This window comes from Teleopsis dalmanni, chromosome 1, assembly GCF_002237135.1.
Source record: "Teleopsis dalmanni isolate 2A chromosome 1, ASM223713v2, whole genome shotgun sequence".
Taxonomy (NCBI): Eukaryota; Metazoa; Arthropoda; class Insecta; order Diptera; family Diopsidae; genus Teleopsis; species Teleopsis dalmanni.
The window spans coordinates 163,492,854-163,514,748 of record NC_051846.1 but is presented as its reverse complement, the minus strand read 5'-3'; the positions used below and the strand labels follow the sequence as shown (position 1 = coordinate 163,514,748).

General features: G+C 27.4%; 4 protein-coding genes across 4 annotated transcripts; 3 read left to right on the top strand and 1 right to left on the bottom strand.

The window, feature by feature from the left end:
* Window positions 1-1,112: 1,112 nt before the first annotated feature.
* Window positions 1,113-2,394, bottom strand: LOC119669781 (zinc finger protein 93-like). The gene is made up of 2 exons (XM_038079801.1): window positions 1,944-2,394; window positions 1,113-1,886 (listed from the first exon to the last, which is right to left on the bottom strand). Exons 1-2 carry the CDS (start codon window positions 2,349-2,351, stop codon window positions 1,158-1,160), a joined length of 1,137 nt encoding a protein of 378 aa, XP_037935729.1. The 5' UTR covers window positions 2,352-2,394; the 3' UTR covers window positions 1,113-1,157.
* Window positions 2,395-3,647: 1,253 nt separating this feature from the next.
* LOC119669780 (zinc finger protein 1 homolog) lies at window positions 3,648-5,148 on the top strand. Its single transcript, XM_038079799.1, has 2 exons — window positions 3,648-4,076; window positions 4,209-5,148. Exons 1-2 carry the CDS (start codon window positions 3,654-3,656, stop codon window positions 4,998-5,000), a joined length of 1,215 nt encoding a protein of 404 aa, XP_037935727.1. The 5' UTR covers window positions 3,648-3,653; the 3' UTR covers window positions 5,001-5,148.
* A 2,995-nt stretch (window positions 5,149-8,143) lies between these two features.
* On the top strand, window positions 8,144-20,342 carry LOC119666619. Its single transcript, XM_038075900.1, has 8 exons — window positions 8,144-8,913; window positions 8,972-10,211; window positions 10,257-10,276; window positions 11,062-12,068; window positions 13,114-13,549; window positions 15,095-15,532; window positions 16,410-17,066; window positions 18,755-20,342. The coding sequence occupies exons 1-8, from the start codon at window positions 8,290-8,292 to the stop codon at window positions 20,312-20,314; spliced, it is 5,982 nt and encodes a 1,993-aa protein (XP_037931828.1). The 5' UTR covers window positions 8,144-8,289; the 3' UTR covers window positions 20,315-20,342.
* On the top strand, window positions 10,932-13,605 carry LOC119669773 (phenylalanine--tRNA ligase alpha subunit). The gene is made up of 2 exons (XM_038079792.1): window positions 10,932-12,068; window positions 13,114-13,605. Exons 1-2 carry the CDS (start codon window positions 11,020-11,022, stop codon window positions 13,553-13,555), a joined length of 1,491 nt encoding a protein of 496 aa, XP_037935720.1. The 5' UTR covers window positions 10,932-11,019; the 3' UTR covers window positions 13,556-13,605.
* Window positions 20,343-21,895: the final 1,553 nt, after the last annotated feature.

The following is a 21,895-nucleotide window of genomic DNA, read 5'->3' as shown; positions in this document are numbered from 1 at the left end:
TTGTATTTATGACTTTCTCTTTGTCACTTTTTTATTATTTGTCACATGATCCTTTGTTTATTTATTTATTATCAACACAGAATTAATTGCTGACTGGCTTAGCAATAAACTTTTCACTTTATTTATTATTTATTTTAATGTTTTTGCCAGACTATGTATAAATAAATCTTCTCATAACATAGACAAAAACTATAAAAAAATCAAATAATGTAACACGAGCTTAAGTAATAATAATTATTGAATTCATTTTATGTGTATGTATATCATTTAAGCCATTTGAATTTATAATATTAATAATATTGTATACGGAATGTTTTTTAATTTTGTGAATAATACAGGATAAAGTTGTAAATAAAAAATAAATAAATAAAAATTAGAACATTATTAAAATGAATGAGAAAAACAGAAAATAAAAAATGAGTCCAAAATAAAATGAAATACAATTTGGAGTCAATTGTTTTGGGGTTTCTCCGGTAACTAGCCTCCGGATATAGTCATTAGGCAATACACCGTGGACATGGGACGATAATTCTAGTGTGTGGTTATGGAGCCATGACAGCGAGAAAGTTCTAGTTAGCAGATAACTAGAGATTTGGACATACAAATAGACAAATTCAGATTCTGTAATTCATATCGTGCGTGTTTGTTATTGTTCTTTTGGTCTTTTAAATTAAACAAACATTGATATAATTCCCAAAAATTTAATCAATTAAAAATAAGAATTTTGTTGCAAATTACTAGTTTAAGAAAAAATATGTACAAAAATAGTTTTGTCATAATAATATTTGATTTTTAATAACATTTTTTTCTTAATTTTAAATGGAACAACCAACTGAAACACATTACTTAAGAACTATGAGATAGTAAAGTATATCTATTTACAATGTAGTTCTCACTTTGATGCAATATGTTAATGCAGTTTATCGATTATATATACACAAATGTATAGATATGCGAATAATTGTTCTATTTTATTATAATAATACAAAAAAAAACACAATATTTATCAACACAATGTGATTGACAATGCTTAAAAAGATTTAACAAACTAAGAATTATATAAATTGTATATTTTATATACATATTTTTTATATACATTCCAAAAAAATAATTTTACTCTATTAAATAAAATTCTATTTAAATTTTATGAATAGAAGTTATTGTATCCAACTTTCTCTATGTTTTCTCATATGAGCAGCAAGTCCAGCAGCCTGTGCGTAAGCCTTCCCACATATTTTACAAACAAACTTTTTAATTCCTAAATGTAAATACTTATGATGATATAATGCTTTCGGTCGTGAAAATGTCGCCCCACACACATCACATATATGCGGCCGGTCAGTCGCGTGTGATGCTTTATGTTCGCTTACTAGTGAAGAGGAGGCAAATCCTTTTTGGCATATATTGCATGTGTAGGGCTTTTCTCCAGTATGCGTACGGTAATGTATAACAAGTGTTTCCTTATTTCTACAACCGTAACCGCACTTGTCGCATATGAAATTTTTCATATCCGTGTGTAAATGCTTGTGACTTGTTAAATGACGCTTGGTAAAGAAACGCTTTTTACAATTCTCAAAATCACAAACAAAATTTTTTACTCCACTGTGTACGATTTCATGTCTATTTAATAGATGTCGATATTTGAACTCTTTATCACAGTGGCTACATTTAAATACGATATGTTTTTTGCCCATGTGCTCCTCTAGCTTTTTTCGTGTAGCAAATGTTTGATCGCATTCTTCGCATTTGACATTTATAACAGTTTCAGCACTTTCATCATCCTCGGGGCCATGTTCACGTTTAATATGTATGCGCATTTGTGTTATATTTTTATATGTTTTCTCACATTTTTCACATTTATGCGTTTTTGGTTTATTTTTCTTTTTCTTGAAATAAAGTTATGATAAGTTTTTGATAATTGTATACTTTTGTAATTGAAATACCTTTGGGATATATTCTTCTTCAGTTTCTGTACTACAGTCTGTAACTGGCCATGAATTATTTTCATTATGGTCATTGGCAGTAATCTCCTCCTTACTTATTTTCCAATTAATTATGCCAGATTTAATTTCTTCCTCATATTCTTCTTCACTACTAGGTTCATTTTCAGTGACTGCCTCTAGATTAACAACTGCTGATTCAACTTTTGCTATATCATGGGTTTTTATTAAGTCTTCATCGAAATGTATATTTTTCATATGAATTACAAAGTCGTCAAAGTTAAAACTTTTTATTTCACAGAAATTACAAATGAGTGTAAAATCTGTTGAGCTTTGACAAAATATTTCCCCACATTTTATATTGGCAGCGCTGTGAAAAGATACAAAGTTATTTTGTAGTAAACTTAACATTGTTATTTTTTATTGAAGAGTGATTTTAACCATGTAACATTTGTTTATTTAAATTTTCGATTAAAAAATGCATTTATTTTTTAAACAACAAATTTTACAAACGAGCGTTGCCACGGTATTAAAATTAACAACTTATGTTCAAATCTATGTTTAGTACATTCACACTGTCTCATATAAGCAGTTGTGCTCATTAATGCCACTAATAAAGATAATCAAACCTAATAATCTTTCATATAGATGAGCTTTTTATAAATAAATCAACACATTTAAGGCCAAAAATGTCAAATGCAAACCTCAAAAATAAATTTCCCATAAGGAAATTACCAAAATTTGAAATATGTGTCACTGTGTCATATGTTTATTCATACGTTTATATGTTTATTTGTAAAATGAAAATAAACAAGCTATTTCTTATGCATAAATCAGGTCATGCTAATAAAAACGACAAAATTTTAATTACATTATATTATAGTATGCTTTCACTACTTATTTCGTTAACCATACAAAGATCTTCCGTGCTTTTTAACTTACTTATATACAAAGTAAGAAATATTAGACTAAAAATATCAAATGCAACACTTAAAAAAAATTTCCTCAAGGGAAATTATCAAAATTTGAAATATTTGTCATATCTTTTATATATAAAATGTAAACAAACAACAGGAGAGCTGTAAACAAATGCACTGAGAAAAAGATTTGTTTGAAATCTTTGTTTTTATTAATTGAATAAGTAATATAATTATAATATATTTATATATATATAAATGATATAATATATCAATATTATTTTGTTAATATATAATGCATATCATAAACTTTAATATCTTAAATAATATATGATTACATATCAATTTTGGTTAAAAAAATGGTTAAGAAATGCACTGAGAAAAAGATTTGTTTGAAATCTTTGTTTTTATTAATTGAATAAGTAATATAATTATAATATATTTATATATATATAAATGATATAATATATCAATATTATTTTGTTAATATATAATGCATATCATAAACTTTAATATCTTAAATAATATATGATTACATATCAATTTTGGTTAAAAAAATGGTTAAGAAATGTTCTAAACTACAATTGAATAAATTATTTGATTATTGTAAATAAAGTATTACATTAAACTGAACATATTGTTCAATACAATTATATTAATATATATATAAATGCATTTAATATGCACTTAAATATTAGAAATAATAAAAGGTGGCAGCCATTTGTTTACATTTTAGTTTTGGTTAAAAAAACTATTGAGAAATTTTCAAGATTCTAAGCAAATAAATTATTTAAATATGATGAAAAGTATTCAGAGAAGTTGTTGTTGTGGTTATATTAAAAGCAAATGTGCAGAAATTCATTACCAAAAAAGTAGTTTCAAAATATTGTGTATATTATGTGATCTTAGCACTTTAAATTATATCGAGTTCTTGGAGCATTTTCGGGAACAACATTTAACAGAATTTATAAAAACTTTTAAAAACACAAATGAGCCGGCCTCTAAACCAAATAATAATAACGATGAAAATAACACAAAAATAAATCCAAATGATCCGCTGGAGTTAGAGGAACAGATTGTTGAAAAAGATTCTAATAATTTTTTAGAAACTGAATTGGATTCTTTTCTTGAAGCTACTTTGGAAGTTAATAATTGCATAAAATATGACAACAATGAAGTATTAAATAATGATAGCGAAGAAAATGAAGCAAATAGCGATGTATGTAAGTTTTTAAGGAATCATACATTAAAAATAACTTACACAATTGAAATTAATATATAGGTTTAATGGTGTATGATTCCTATACTCTTATACCTTTTTAATTTAAAATGATATAAATAATATTTACAGTTAAAATTAGAAACAACACTGATCAGCCCGGTAGAGCAAAAAAGTAAAATAAATTATAACACACAGTGCGATTTGCTTTCCTTTGATGATGACTGTTTACAAATGATAAGTGCACATAATGAAGACAGCCTAGATAATGTTGCTTCTATAGATTCTTCGAAATTAGCTGAATGTAATGAAGATATAGATTGGAATAAACCTTATGCTCCAACTTTATTAAAAAATCATGAAAAGCGACCGTATAAGCCACGCAATAAACCTAATGTTTGCATGTATTGCGGTCGAACATTTCGGCGACGTTATCAGCTAGACACACATTTAAATATTCACACTGGAAAAAAGCCGCACCAATGCGATATATGTGGACGTCTTTTTCGCGCTGTTACTACTTTGACACGACATCTTAACACACATGAACAACGTAACAAATTCAGTTGTCAATTTTGCAGAAAAGTTTTTACGCATAAAGCTGCACATTTAAGTCACGAGTTGCGCCACACTCAACAAAGGAGTATTCCATGCGATGAATGTGAAAAAATATTTTACACAACCAATCAAATGGACACACATAAACGTAAAGTACACAATAAAGTTGATGATGATGACTTACCATTTGCATGTGATCTCTGTAAAAATCGTTACCGCAGCGCCTCAATGCTGAGTACACACAAACTAAAAAAACATTATAAAACAGCCAAATTCATATGCGAACAGTGTGATAAGAAATTTATTAATGAACAGTTATTGGAAAATCATAAACTAATTCATATAGCCAAACTTACAAAGAGTTAACAACAGTTTTTAATTCCATATACAGATTAAAATTTATGTTTTTAAGGTATTAATTAAATTGTCCTTAGCCCTATATTACCATAAAATTTTAAATAGAAGGCATTCTCTTTTGTTATAAACTACATAATATATAAATATACAAACTAAAACATTATTTTCATAAATTTGGAAATCATTTCGAATAAAATAATACCATTAAGATTTAAAAAATATTGATGATATGTTTAAACTGTGTAAAATGTGAAATTTCATAAAATTGCACAAAATTCTTTTAACAAAGCAAGGACGCATCACTACAGCAATCTGTTGGTAATATCGTATTGCCATTTTGCTGATTAGTTGTTTTCAGACTGCAAATTTTTTTTTCTGATTCCATTTTCCAAAATATTAATTAAAATGAATATGTCAAAGATTTCAGCAAAAAAAAAAATAAATACAAATGTTTGAATAGAGGATGCTGCGCTGGATATAATAGGAAGCATAGGTTGAGTAGAAAGACCTATATCTCAATGTTACACATTGCTAAGCATTTTTAAACCAAAATGCTTGTTTTAATACTTGTTTTCTTTAAATTTAAAATAGCCAAACAAAAACATTCCCACAATTCACACATTAATGTGTGTCCAAATAAAACTGCCCGCTAAAAACGGGATACCAACGTTTAACTCCATATGTTGAATTCCTTGCTAATAATTTTTAATGGCAACTCTAAAAAATTCAATATTTTGCACAGGATTTTTATGGCGTTCTCGACTGGTAAATTTGTATAACACTTGAGATTAATGTATAACACTCGAAATTATTTTATAACACTCCAGATATTTTGTCAGAGTAGCAAGTTTGCCCTAAAAATAAAATCTGTTTTATATGGTTTGAAAGATAAAAAAATGTAATATGTTTCTACGTGTTTGTTTATGTATTTGACTGTCGTTTTGAAAAAAAATATGAAATCAAATGTAGATGAAAACATATTTTTCAATTTGTTACCACATGCAAAAACGGAAAAAAGTAAATTTAAAGAATTAGTGGCGAATGTTGTGTACAAATACACATGAAAAAAGTTAAGTTGGTCATTTCAATTCAATTGGTTTATTAACTAACACAACTACAAATATTTTAGATTACTCTAAAAATGTTCGATTGGGCAATAAAATTTGACAGATTGAGAGTAAATTTAGATTCAATCCAGATTTACCAATCGAAAATGCTATAAATTAATAACATGTTTAGCTTATTTTACGTGAGTCTGCAATTGTAACCTAAGTAAAGTTTAACTGTTTATATTAATATATTTAATTTTTTTGAACTTGAATAAAGGAAATAAAAATCAATTGGTTTTTTAGAAATTTGCTATTCAATATGATACGCTGCCGAGTTCTCTCATTGTTCAAAGGGAAATTTGTTAAAATATATATTAAAAAATTTAAAAAACATTTGTCTATTACTGCATTTCTATTTTGAACTTATTGAATTAATCGAGTTTAGAAAAGAAATTTTAAATTCATTTACTGCTTCATTTATATTTACAATTTATTTTTATTTGAAAAATGCTTTCGTTCTGAATTATTTCTCTATTTATTTTTAATAAAATTTGCATGTATAATTACCACATTAGAATGGTGGTAATATTGGCTTGCATTTTAAATGACAAAAGTAACTTAATCTAGAGATTTACAAGTTGAACACGAATATCACACGCTATTAGGCATATTGAAACTATTTTTAATAAAACCATTCCAATAAAAACTATTTTCTTTACATTCACTGACAGCTTTGTACCCTCTACTAATAAAAGTGAACAATAAACAATTATAAACATAAAAAAACTGTTTTCATATTATTAACAGTAATTCAACAATTATTTGAATATGTGTGTTGAATGTAGTATGGTGAATAAAAATCAGAAATATATTGTATGTTGATTTAAAGGGCATCCACACAAAGCGGACGCTTGCGAACGAACGAACGAATAGATGTGTAGTGTTCGTTAAAATTCGGCAGAATTTGCGTTTGGCAAGAAATTCGTGTAGAGTTCGATCTTTCGTTTGCTTACATTTGCTAGGTGATATCTATTGTATAATTTACAATATATATATGTAATCATAATATAAAGATATGAGCAATAACGTCATTATAGCTAACGCTGCTTTTATAATTGTATCTGAATGCTCCAAAAAAGAAAACGTAAATGTTGGATCTCTAAGTTTCATAACATAAGGAATCGTAAATCCACACCGCTTCTAAAAGAACTGAATGTTAAACGATATGTACTTCAATAAGATTTTAAAATTGATATCTTAAAAAATATTGGAACAAGATATATTGGATTAGAAAAAGTATAACTCCAGCACTCTCAGATTTTTGGCAACTGGAGGAGATTCTTTTACTAGTTTTAGAATATCGAAGCAGATTATGATATAAGCAGATAACATATCCCAGATTGTACCTGAAGTGTGTTCTGATTTGCTTGAATCATTGAAAGAATATGTGAACATAAGATTTGAATTCAAATAACTAACTTCAATATATAAGAAATCCAATTTATTATGCAATTTGGGTTCCGTTGATTATTTTAAATATTTTAAACTAAATTGTGGATATAACCCATGCTGTTATAATGGTCGTTAAAAACCATGGTGATAAAAATATTATCATAAAAGACAACACTGTGAAAATTATAAAATACTTCATTATAACATAGAATATGTTAAAACATTCTTTAAATGTGTTAACAATTTGCAAACGCAATTGCAGCGAAGTACTAGCAAACTCACCTAATGAGTTCGTTCCCATTCACTTTATCATCTACACCGCCTTACAAATTTTCGTTGGTTCGTTTAAGCACACTAAGTATAAAGATCAAGTATGTGACTTGCTATACACTTTGAATCAAGATGTAATTTTACCGAATACATGTCTACAGACCGATATTTTGTATGCACACTTGAATATACATAGTGCGATGTAGTAGCATGGCATACTTGGTTTGCATACATGTAGCATTGTCTGTATCAGGTTTTAGTTTGCTGTAAAGTTTTTTTGCTCGTACACACCAACAACAATTCGAACGCATTTGTGCAAACATTCGTTCGCTCATATATGCTCTGATGTCGACGCACCTTTACGTCAAAACCGAATTTTTAAATTCGATACATCTATGCCAAAGTAGTTGACTACAATGAAATTTAGTCTGGCAACATTTGCATTCTTTGCTTTCAGCTTGGAGACGTACTTTGATTTAATAATAATTCTAATTTTTAAAAAATAAATAATAAAGTGCAATGCAGAGATGAGTGCCATAACATTTCAACAAAACGGTGTCAGTTCTGAATACGCAATAAATACCGCGGACACTGATGATACGGACAAAAAACCGTGTCATCTGTTAGAGGATGATACGCAATGTGGTTATATATTTTTTAGTGAATCTCTGCGAGTTCTGAAATTTTTTTGTACGTTCTGTAGGGAAGCATATGATGATATTTACTTTTATTGTGAGCATTTAAGCATACACCTCAATGATAATGTGGATCAGGATAAGGTTAAGTCATCTGCATCTGTAAACGAAGAAAAATTAATTGATAGCCATAGTGATACAATCGAGGATGTCGAAGAATTTGAAAATAACGAAGAATTTACTGATTACAATTATGAAGAAGTTGGAGATTTGTGTTCTGAGTTAGATGAAGCGGATGAAATAGCCGCTGAAGTTGAACAGGAGATGCAACATTTATACAAAGTTAACAAAACGAGCAGTGAGAACAGCAATTCTGGAGACTTTTATGGATATGATGAGGATGATGGTCTCAAAGTTGGGCAGAGTATAAAAATAGAAAAAATTGGTATAGGTAGAAAAGTGATCACAGCAAATCCTACAGATTATGAAAGTTTAATTGATTATTCAAAGCTTGAGGTAAGAGCACTAAATGTGGAATGTTTAATTTTTTAACTAAAAAGCTTATATATTTCAGGAATACAAATTAGAGCCTGTAAAGAAAAAGAAAAATGTCAAAACCGTTAAGATTATAGCAGTTAAAAATAAAATAGCCGAATTGTATGAAAAAATCAAAGAAGAGGAAGAAGTTAGAACAAGAGCGACAGCTGAAAGTATGAAGAAATTGACAGAAAATTTAATAAAGAAAAGTAATTCTGCACCAGCACAACTATCAAAAGAAAAGGACAAAATCGCGTCAAACGATGAAAATTCTACTAGAAAATTAAATTGTACAATAATAGGAGAAACCGTAATAACACTTCTACCGAGCACACCAAGTCAACCAGCTGCAGAGATAGCAACAAATGCAACAATAGAAGAAAATGAAGACCCTATCATTGAAGACAAATCTAAAGATACAGAAACTAACGAATTAAACGATAGAACATGTCCTGCTTGCAATAAAGTTTTTCGTAATGCATTTAGTTTGTCGGTTCATAAACGGACGCATTATATGGAATCAGATTGTGAAATAAAACTAGCACACAAGTGTTCAGATTGTGATAAATTATTTAATCGTATAACTGAATTAAAAGAACATATCGAAAAAGAACACTATCCCGATGGTTATATATGTAAGGTCTGTAATAAGAAGTTATCATCTATTTTGTTATTGGAATCACATATGAAAAAAGTACATCTTTCAAAACCATTTACTTGTGAAATTTGTAAACGAAACTTTTCTAGTCGCGCTATTTTTGAAGAGCATGTACAAACACATATAGATATGCCAAATTTTAGGTGTCACATATGCGGAAGAAAATATAATACATTTAATTTACTACAAGAGCATAAAGCCCGACATCAGGAACGTGTGCCGGAAACCTGTGTGGTATGCGGAAAAAAAACGTTACGTATAACACAACATATGAAAATACATGAGCCGCGACCAAAACGTATAATAAGTTGTAAATATTGTGGTAAAATATTCAATTTTAGCTCTGGATTGAGTCATCATATCCGAATAATGCATAATGAACCACGTTTAGCAAAAAATATTGCAGAAACAAATGCTAAACGTAAAAGTGATGAAATCAGTCCAGATAGTGAGGAATTCATTAAGAAGGAGGAGGAAGCAAAGAAGGTGATTGTGGAGTTAATTCATAATGCTACATATAAATCATTCTTACCTGATAACTTCACATATGATTTTGTAAACACACCACCTATAGCCAGAGAAGAAACTATTTCTGCTGTAAATAGCATAACAAATCCTTGCTAGAAATTAATTTATATTAGAATAATAATAATAAATGTTAAAGTTCTCACAATTAATGTGCTTGTAAGTTATTAAAATATAATTTTTAAAGTAAGCAAAAAATATAACTAAATTTAAAATTGTGTTCGTTATTGTTTCGTTGAAATTAAGATTTGCAGTATATGACACAATTTTATTTAGGTTTTTTATTCTTTAATTGCATATTAAGTTGTATTAATATCACGGAATACATTTTCTGATTCAGAAGACTTTGACTGAAATAAGGTCTTACATATTATTTAAAATTATATACCATGCATCTATCTACGTTTATGTAAAATAAAATTAATATGATTAGAACTTTTTTGAATAAAAATACGCATAAAAATTTTTCACTTTATAAATTTATTGTAAATTTTTTGTTTCATTTTAAAATAATCAACGGTTGTGATTTATTTTTTAAATCCTTATTAATTTATAATTTGTTCATCACTTACCGAAGCATTTGAACATTTTTAATGATTAATATGCAAAAAAGCTACAAAATGAATATATTCACTGCTAAGGATTAAAAAAATAAGTTAATATATATGTATAAAAAGAGATATAGTTATATATGTTGATAACACCAAGTGCTATGAATTTTAGAATGTATCATTGTTGCAAAAATAAAATTTCTGCATACATTATTAAAAAAAAGTTACCCACATTTATCAAGTATGACGTTTCTGAATTATTTAGTCTGGCAGCACATGATGTGTCAATGGTATCTTTGTAGTCGCCGTGTATTTTACCACGCATTTGTTTGAACCGGGAAAGAAATTAAGATGCATCCGGAGCTAACAGAAAGAATTCTTCAATATTTGGAGAGTAATGACAGTGTTGATACACTCGATTTGGCCACACATTTTGGTTTGGATCACCAAAAAATCATTGGTGCATTAAAAAGCATACAAGCGCATGGCGATCTTGTTGTTGCAGAACCAACAGCAAGAAAAACCATTGAATTGACAGACGAAGGAAAATCAGTTAAAGAGCAAGGCAGTCATGAAGCTGTTGTATATGCGAACATACCAGAGCAAGGTATTGCACAAGCATCGCTAATGCAAACTAGTCCTAATGCTAAAGTAGGTTTTAGCAAAGCAATGTCACAAGGATGGATTTTGGTTGATAAATCTGTTAATCCACCATTAGTTAAACGTAAAGTGGATAAAATTGTAGACAGCGTAAAGGAAAATTTAATTGCGATAGCTGATGGCAAAGCAGATTTAGCTGCAAATGTATTAGCGGATTATAAAAAGCGTAAACTTTTACAAGAAATAACGACAAAAAGTTTCATTTTAACTAAAGGTTTAGAGTTTGCAACAACTTTGACCAAACTGGAAACTGATCTAACCGTTGATATGCTGGCGAGTGGTTTGTGGAAAGATTTAAACTTTAAGGCATATAACTTTGATGCATTGGGTGCTGCACCGGTAAGGGGTCACTTGCATCCATTGCTGAAAGTGCGTACAGAATTTCGACAAATTTTCTTAGAAATGGGATTTGCAGAAATGCCAACGAATAACTATGTAGAATCATCTTTCTGGAATTTTGATGCACTATTTCAGCCTCAGCAACATCCGGCTCGGGATGCGCACGATACTTTCTTTATTAATTATCCATCTAAAAGCTATAAATTTCCTCAAGATTATTTACAACGCGTTAAGGAAGTGCATTCTCATGGAGGTTATGGATCTCAAGGCTACGGGTATGACTGGAAAATTGAGGAGGCACAAAAGAATTTATTGCGAACACATACCACTGCAGTAAGTGCACGAATGCTGTATAAGCTCGCAAATTCCCCAGAAGGATTTCGACCAGCCAAATATTTTAGGTATGTGTTGAAAAATATTCACACATTTTAAATTCATACATTACTGACCAAAAATTTTAAAAGTAAATTATTATTTTGTATTTAGAATGTTCAGATGTAAATATTTATTAATCGTAATTTTGTGTTCATACCTCCATAACTTCTCTCATAACTTTTATTTTGGTATCATTATAGAAACAATCATAACATATATGTTAAGTAATTGATCGGGCCATAAGGTCACGTCAGCTATAATAATTTATCAAATTTAATAATGTCAAATATCTTTAGGTCACTTGTAGAAGAGATGAACAGTAATTACTTTTCTGCAAAGAAAATTTATTATTATTATAATTTATTATAATTTGATAAGTTATTCCAAATTATGTGACATAATGATTTGATTATCATTTATATCCTTTTTATGTTGTATTATTATAGTACGATGTAAGTCCTACATACTCCCCCGAAATTTGGTTGGGATTTCTGCTACCAACGATACTGTACAATTAGACAAAAACTCAAAAAACAAAATCATGCCAATAATTTATAAAAAATAAAGCCAATCTAACATCTATAGATTTATAATATTTCTAGTCAGTTAGTTTGACTCTACTTCCTCTCATTCTTCCTTTGTAATGTGAATCAAAAACCATCTTTATCACGACTATGTTTATGATAGCTTAAGTGATCTTAGTTAAACTCGGGGAGTTCATTCGGTAAATACACAGACTCTTTATCTCAGAGGTGGTGGACTCGGGCTTACCACCGTGCCATAATGACTGCTCCGTCATACGATAAAAAGTGAAAATAACAAACTTTGTAATGAGATGATGTTTCTTCATTTATTTAAATACATGGTGCTTTAGTATATATGACATTTAAAAATGGAGAATATTTGTATAATGCTTTTTTTATAATTTATATTAAATCTCATGGCACCTGCCAACGTAAAAATATCTTATACTTTTTGGAATGCATGTAATGTAAGAATTAATAATTATTATTATTTATTATTCATGTTGTATATATAATTAAATATTATTTGCTCCTTTTACTCACACAGCATTGACAAAGTATTCCGGAATGAGACACTTGATGCTACACATTTAGCTGAATTTCATCAAGTTGAGGGTGTTGTAGCAGATGTGGGGTTAACTTTAGGTGATCTTATTGGTACTTTGTATGAGTTCTTCCGTAAGCTGGGCATAACACAACTGGAATTTAAACCAGCATATAATCCTTACACTGAGCCTAGTATGGAAATATTCTGCTTCCATCCAGGCTTAAGCAAATGGATTGAAGTCGGTAATTCAGGTGTTTTCAGGCCTGAATTACTGTTGCCAATGGGAATACCAGAGAATGTGAATGTTATTGCATGGGGATTATCATTAGAACGGCCAACTATGATAAAGTATGGCATAAACAATATAAGAGATATGGTTGGACCTAAAGTGGACTTAAAAATGGTCGAAGAAGGACCTATTTGTCGTATGGATCACGCATAACTTTTATATAATCTCTATTAAATAAACAAATGTAATTAAATTGCAATAAAGTGATGTTTTATTTTCAAAATGCTTTAATAAGAATTATGTAAAAAATTTGTAATCATTAAGTTTTAACGAAATGCTGAACTCATTATTTATTAAATAGACTTTTTTATGACTGAAATAGAATACATATTTTATTACAAATGTTTACTACATTGCAGTGTTGACAGTTTTTATTATATTGCAATTACATAATTAGTTTATTAAGTTGGATATGATATTAAGATGAATTATAAAAGGCAATATATATATATTAATAGAAAAACAAACAACGTAAAATTAAACTAAATTCTGGTAAAAGCTTTAAATAATTTAAAGATTTAAGCCACAATTTTTTTTTTGTTGGTATCTTAAAGCATTTAAACCTCATTAAAAGATAAATAATCATAAATAATGATAGCACCAGACGGGTGGATAGGAGGATTTTCACTAAAGAACTTAAAATATCTGAATACAGACTTCCTAAATATTACATCATCTTTCAAGTCGAAGTTGTTCTTAGCGAAGGAAGAACTTGTATTGAGGTAATTTATATATTAAATCGAAGCGTATTTATACTATCAGAAAATCAAGTTGCATTAAGATTTAATTAAATAATATATACATAGGACAATTTCTCTCTGCATAGTATCTTTAAATGAAATGTCGAAACAATTTTATTTTAATCTTGTCTGGAATATCGCGAGTAATGGTTAGCATTTTTATCTTATGTATTTAAATTAATTTATTTATGTATTTGAATTTATTAGTAAATGAATTGCTCACATGATTTCAACGGATGCTTGGAGTTTTTTTGCAACATATTTCCAATGAACATTCACAATAGACTTAATTTGATTGCTCTGTAAATTAAGACGTAAAATTTTTGCGAGTATAACCTTACTCTGAAGATTTTAAGAGCATTGTTATTGATTCTCATGTTTTCTGTCATAAGTTGCGAATATTTTTTTGCTACTCTGTGAGAAAAAATTATGAAAATTATGGCTTAATATAAAATTGATTTTTAAAATCCGTTTTGACGAATGAAACAAAATTCTTAATATAAACTATTGTTTTCAATAGAAAGGCATTTCGTTTTAAATTACAACAACATAATTTTTTATTATTTTGTTAAATGATTTTTTAGGCAAACATACAATTAATTAATAAAATTGAACTAATTATGCTTTAGAAAGAAGATATTTGTAGCCATGTGTAAAACTGTAGCTGTGTAAATACACTATTCTGAATTCATGTTTTTTTCCATATGATAGTATTATTATTGTCAACAAAAAATTTGTAAATAAATAAAAAATATTTTTATTAACGTTTTTCTCAATATATTTTTTTTAAGACGGATTTAAAATTATAAAAACCAGAATTAAAAGCAGCGGTGTAACAAATTTAACTCCACCGTGTGTGTTCACATTTTAGTAGACTTGACTTAGTAGGTTAATACAGAATTGGTCAGATATTAAGATGTCTTCTGATTTAAATAAATTTTTGCTTAATCAGCTGAATGAAAACGGATCAAATAACACTGCATCAACAAGTAAATTTAAGTTGCCGAAGTTTCAAACATCACAAACTGAAAAACCAACAGATAAAAACGAAACCAAATTTGATCTGCCATCATTAAAAACAATAGATCAGAATCAGTTTGACGCTGATTTAACAAAAATTAAAAACGATTTGGCAAATGTACAAATACAAGAACCAGCAACGAAAACTCCAACGTCACCGATCATAGATTTAACAATAGCTTTAAGAACAGCTAACGTAGCTGAAGTTTCGAAGCCCAAGTCAACCGCTAAAATAAAAACTGTTGAAAAATTCCACATTCCTTTTGTTGATTGTGATCGAATTGAAGTGGAATCAAATGAATATTGCCAATTAGATGTATCAAATATGAAGTGCACTCCCTTACTGCATCGGCCGTCCTCATTGGGACGAGTAATTTGCATGAAATACAGAAAGACTACACCATTTAAAATCATACGAAAATGTAAAGCAAATATCAATATAAATCCGTTCAAATTTTGTACGAAGTCACCAGACGACATTGTTCAAGAAGCTTTAGAAAAACATAGATTAAGGCATTTAAATAATTATTGATATTATTTTAATATGTTTGAGAAACGTGTACTTATGTATTAAAAAATTTCACAATTTTATTTTAATTAATATTTAGTATATATAACGGTATAAATGTAAATTTCCTGAAAATTGAAACAAATATAATTTATTACGTTAAAAAACAGTTTTCATTGTTATTTTATTGCTAGAATCACAACAATTCTGTTTAATATATGTTAAGTAATTGATATTAATTGATGTCATTTTTTTTACTACATATATTTAGACGTTCCAAGCATTTATATATGCAAAAAAATAAAGTTTATAAAATTGAATAAATTCTTGATAGTTTGTGGGAATATAGAGAACAGCATTGCCATATTTACTGTTTTGATTGACTGTGTATTCTTCTTTGATATACAAAACACAAACTTTAAAATAAAACTTTTTAATAATTATCTTTTATAAATTTGCTTCGAAGAGGAGAAAATTAATAAAATTTTGTTGATAAATAATTTTACGAATTTATTGTAATTTAGACGTGTTCAAATTTTAGGAAAAAAAAAATAAATGGCACCTTTGTAAATTCTCTCATGTTCTATTTTCTCAGTATGCCCCACACAAAACAAAAAAAGGAAATAACAAATCAGGGAGAAGTGAAAAATTCTTGTAGCATTATCCTTTGTGAAAATTAATAAATTTCTTTTAGAAATTATGGAATTAATAATTGATTCTTAATTTGATAAAATCATTTCATTGTCATAAAGAAAAAAAATTTAAAATGTCTAAAGGCGGACAAATTATTTTTAACAGAATAAATGAAACCAAAAATGGTCAATACAACAAAGCTAACAAAATGACTACGGATAATGAAGTTAACTTTCGAGTACGGTCAACGCCAATTCGGGTGTCCCCTGCCACAAAAAAAAATGCGCTAAATAGCAAAACTGATAACAATTCGTTTAATAATAAAATTATATGCGAATCAATTTCATCCACTCCTATTTTAAATAAAAAACAAAAACCAATTCGTTGCGGTGAAATTTTCGTAGCCAATATCGCTGCGAGACATTGGACATTTACATGTTCGTTCTGCAACAAAAGCACCAGAGATATTGGAGAATTTATTTGTCACATCAAAATAAAACATTTGGTAGAAGACCATGAACAGACAAATGATGCAGATTCCGACGATGATATTGTTTTTAATGATGATTATGGAAGTTCAAAAGAAGACTCAAACAGTCAAAATAACAGTCATATTAATAAATTTTTCTCAAATAATACAGACGCTAAGAGAAGACTAACTTTTACAAACAACAAAGCTATTGAAATAATACCGATTATATCCTCTAAACAGCACGGTAAAACCTATCCCCAACAAACAAGCTCTTCACACAATTCAACTGAGGTAACAAAAACGTTGTGATGCTAATATTAAATAATTTTTTTTATTTAATTTATAATTTTTTATTAATTTATTATTATAGTATTTTCCATAGTTTGAAAAATTCTATATAGATTTCACCTTATATTTAAGTGAATTTTGGTATAGTTAAGCTTGCTTACTTGTTTTTGTATTAAAATTTGGCTGTAATAATTTTGATTAGCATATTTCAATTAATGTCACAAATTTTTAATAAATTAATATGTAATAACAATAAAGGATATTATAAGACGTGTATATATTGAAACCTCCACATTACTAAACTATGTGTATTAAATGCATATAGTTATGCCCTATGCTATCCAAGCGTATATTTTCTTTGAGTTAAATAAAATTGAGCTGCTTGGAAACTGTTCACACCGCTCTAAACTAAGGCAGAGATATGTTTTTTTGTTTACATTTGCTTTATACTTATTCAGTTTTTTTATTAACTATGTAATCAATCAATGTTGTGTTGATAATATTAAAGTTATCAGCATAATAATTATAATAATCATAAAATATAATTTATTATAATATTATTATAATAAATAATATTAATGCATAATTTTTTTCTTAAATCAAATGTTTTTTACTTAACTATATTTTAACCCTTATTCCAAATTTTACATTTCTTAATAAATCTGCATTTAAAATAAATTATGATTTTTTTTATTTATTTATATATTTGAAGTAAATAATTTAATTTACAGTTGTTAGATATACATAGATATATGCTCTCTATATATCTATAGAGAGCATAAGTGTTTAAAAACGTTTTAGCTCATACTATATAGTGAATCGACATATTAATATGTATATTTCAAATTTGGAAAGGATATGACCATTTCGTAATTGGGATCATCTTTATTTTCTTATTTATGATCATTTCGCAAAAGAATGAATATTTTCAAAGAATATGATCATTCAGCTGAAATTTTTTTTTAGTAGTCTATAAAAGGAAGTTTAATAAGGTTTTTTTGACCCTAGTTGAGACCATCTCTATTTTATTATGTTTATGTTTCTTTATGATTATGTTATAGACATTTCAAGTAGCGTATTTGCCTTTATTTACTCTCGTTTGTCTACTCTACCAAGTCGAGCAGCATAAAATATTACTCAAAAGCTCAAAACTTCCATTATTATCATATTTTTTCAAATGCTGAGTTATGATTGTCTATCGTCTATAGTACATTGTTTACATGTAATTTAAAAATCAAGTGTGGAGTCCCATATAAAGCCTAAATATTAAAGATATTAATTCCATCGTATTGTAATATTGAAAAATTTAGAACATTGTAGCAAGAAATTGGTCTATCAGTTATTTACAGTGGTTTTCTTTCATTTATAGAATAGGATGTATGCAAGGTTTTTGAATATATCCTGCAGCAATAGTCATTTTATTTCAAAAAGCTTTACCAATGAAAAGACAGAACGATCTGTTACTAAGATATGTAGCTAAATATTTCTGCTAAACTTTTCAATTTTTTTTTCCGGAACGTTAGTATCGCTATAACATTTTAAGTTAATATTAGTCAGTTACAAATAATAAATCAATATATGTAGTATATATAATATTATATTGCTAGTAAAAAAAATATAATTTGTTTTTATATTAATATTAATTTTTTTTTCTAATAAATACATTTTAATAAAATTTTCTATTATTTAAGTTCTATGACTATAATACTTATTTGGATGTAAGCGTTCACACTGAAAACAATGAGACCCCTCCATCTAATAAATCGCATTTATCCCAAAATAATTCAAAGCGCCGATCTATTTCACATTCTCTAGTTGCCAATGTTGAAAATAAAGAAAAAAATACTACAGCACAAATTGAAACACAACAACAACAGCAGAAAACTACCATCACTTCTCAACCAAATGATGAGAATGTAATTGTCAGTTTAATCGATGATGATGACGATGAAGAAGAAGAAGCTCAGATAAAACAAACTGTTGTGGAAAGTAATGTTGCTCGCACCAATAAAACCAATGTTAGTGGAAATGCTAAAATCAAAGTCAGAAATAATTTAGGTGATGAGAGCAAAATTCGATCTACTAGAATACCTATTAAGATAAATAATGTTGTTTCAAATGAGAAAACTACACAAAATATGGAAAAAGATGCTGTTACATCAGAAGATCAAATTCAGGAAGAGATGCAGCAAGTTGGCAATAATAATTCTCATATCTCAGTCAATACAGATGAAGAGAATGACGATTTCGATAATCAACTTTTAATTGCACCGGATGATTCAAATAAGGAAGATAAATCAGCTAACGAAAGCATCAAATTTAAACGTCGCCAAATACGTGGCAGTGTGTATTGTGCTATTTGTAAAAGAACCTTTCAGTATTATTCACTATATCGTAATCATATGATTAAACACTCAAATGAGACACCATTTACATGTGCAGTGTGCCATAAGGGTTTTAAGTCGAAGCCATCAATACGTTATCATTTGAATACACATCACAAGGAAAGGCGTATAAAATGTGAACTCTGCGATGCTACTTACCATACACAATTTCAACTTATTAGTCATATAGTGCTTCATGAAAATGAAACAACTTTTCCGTGCATGGTTTGTGGAAAAATCATGACTTCCGAAAAGGAACGAGAAGTACATTTAACAACACATACAGAAGAACGGCCATTCTTTTGTGATTTCTGTCGAAAGCGCTTTCATAAGCGACATCATTTGTCTAATCATTTAAAACGGCATCGTTATTATCGTTGCGATTATTGCAAGGAAGAATTTCGTAGTGAGACACATTTACGTAAACCGTATGCTTGTAAAAGTTGTGGAAAATTAGAAATTTTAGATGGAAAATTAGATACAGAAAATAGATACCAACTAAACTCACGGGATAATGACGTCAGTTTGGCAAGTTCGGAAATAAATCCGTTGCAGCTTTCAGATGGAAATCAACAAACTCAAGAAACAATCGACTGTGAAGGATCTGATGAAATGGATACTTGGACTATTGATTGTGAAGATGATGAGGAAGAAGAAACTGAAATTAATGAAGCAAATTCATCAGAAACTGCAAAAAATGATGAAGAAGATGTTGATATTAGCAATTCTTTGCTAATGATGCCTAAAGATAATGTTAGATTGGATTCACCAAAATTGATGAGAGGACGTTTCGGTTGCAAGTATTGTGGTAATAAGTATTCGTATAAAAGTGGTCTTAATTATCATTTAAGAATGAAACATTCCTAAAATGGAAATTTACATATTAACATCTAATATAAAAATTATTTTTTATTTTATTATTATTTTAGTAAAATTAAGTTCTAGAAAATTTCCTAGTCAAAATTTTGAAATTATTTATAAAAAGAAAACTTTGCATTGACTGATTCTACAATGAAATTTGAAAAATTATTATATTATATGCTATGCATATAAAATACATTTAACCTGAATTATTTTAAATATTTATAGTATATTATTTATTTTCTTTTCTAGTCTCTATTCAGTAAACTATTTTATTATAATGTAATTGTTTATAAACAACAATTTTCAATAATATGTAAAAACTTTGTATTGATAATTTTTTTACTATTTTCCAATATAATTATTAAATATATTATATATATATATGTATATATTACATATATATTAATATACATTAATGATCACCTAGCATTTTTCAATTGGCTTGCTAATATCGTAAATATTCTAGAACTCTAAAACCATAAGAAATATTAATATGTTATTTTTTATTTGCAAATAAATTGTTATAGTTTATGTATTAAGAAGTATACGTAACAATTTAATTAAGATGTTCAATTTTATTTAAAATATTAATCTATATATAAAATGATATTTTTTTATTGAGACTGCTGTGAACATCTTTATTTTTTTTTTAAAGCCATATTGTTTATTTTCAGTATATATTATTTACTTTTAAATAAAGTTTTACAGGCTATATTAAATATTAATTAAATGGTTAATTTAGCTGTTCAGTTATATTTAAAAAATCAATTTGTATTTAAAATGAAACTATTTTGTTGAGAATGGTGTGAAAATTTTTACTTTTTTTAAATCTAATATGTTTATTTTCAGTATTATATCCAAAAAGTACTCAGCCCACCTTTTATATGTATGGTTTATTTGTTTTATAATTGGCTACCATATAGCTGTTATTTATAATTAATTTATAATACTTAGCTATTAACATAAATTTTATATGTACACATAATTTGTAAAAAATTCAATATATTTTGTTATTAAAAAGAAAAGGAAATAACAAAGAAATCCTTTTCCTAATATTAATGTTTGTAATGAAGAAAAAAAAAATGATGCAAATATTGTAAATGCGTTATTATAAATCTTGACTATTAAGCAATTTAAATAAATAAATTGCTTGCTTACTAATAAATTTTAATATACTTTAATGTAATTAACTAATAATTGGATCTCATGTTATAAGACTAAAACGTTTTTTCATTTCTATTTAATTTTAAATGTAATTTAAAGTCAGATTTTCAACAATATATGTAATGACATACATAATCTTAATCTCAAATTTTAAAGAAAATTGATTAATATGTATATAATAAATATTATAAAAATTGGAGTATATATAATATAAATATATTAGTATGGAATATAAATATCCATTGAATGCATCAACTAGTTTTTATATAACAAACCATATTATTTATATTTTTTTATGTTTTATTCTTTATTTATTTTTATTTATTTATTTAAATTTATTTATTTTTATTTATTTATTTTTATTTATTTATTTAAATTTATTTATTTTTATTTATTTATTTTTATGTATTTATTTTTATG

Coding starts and splice junctions, on each gene's coding strand:
- LOC119666619 (XM_038075900.1), top strand. CDS start 8,290: ATGAGTGCCATAACATTTCAACAAAACGGTGTCAGTTCTGAATACGCA. Junction 10,277..11,061: donor TTCTCACAATTAATGTGCTT/GTAAGTTATTAA, acceptor CAATATTTGGAG/AGTAATGACAGTGTTGATAC. Junction 13,550..15,094: donor CTATTTGTCGTATGGATCAC/GCATAACTTTTA, acceptor TTGCTTAATCAG/CTGAATGAAAACGGATCAAA.
- LOC119669781 (XM_038079801.1), bottom strand. CDS start 2,351: ATGTTAAGTTTACTACAAAATAACTTTGTATCTTTTCACAGCGCTGCC. Junction 1,887..1,943: donor AAGAAGAATATATCCCAAAG/GTATTTCAATTA, acceptor CTTTATTTCAAG/AAAAAGAAAAATAAACCAAA.
- LOC119669780 (XM_038079799.1), top strand. CDS start 3,654: ATGATGAAAAGTATTCAGAGAAGTTGTTGTTGTGGTTATATTAAAAGC. Junction 4,077..4,208: donor AAAATGAAGCAAATAGCGAT/GTATGTAAGTTT, acceptor TAATATTTACAG/TTAAAATTAGAAACAACACT.
- LOC119669773 (XM_038079792.1), top strand. CDS start 11,020: ATGCATCCGGAGCTAACAGAAAGAATTCTTCAATATTTGGAGAGTAAT. Junction 12,069..13,113: donor CGACCAGCCAAATATTTTAG/GTATGTGTTGAA, acceptor TTACTCACACAG/CATTGACAAAGTATTCCGGA.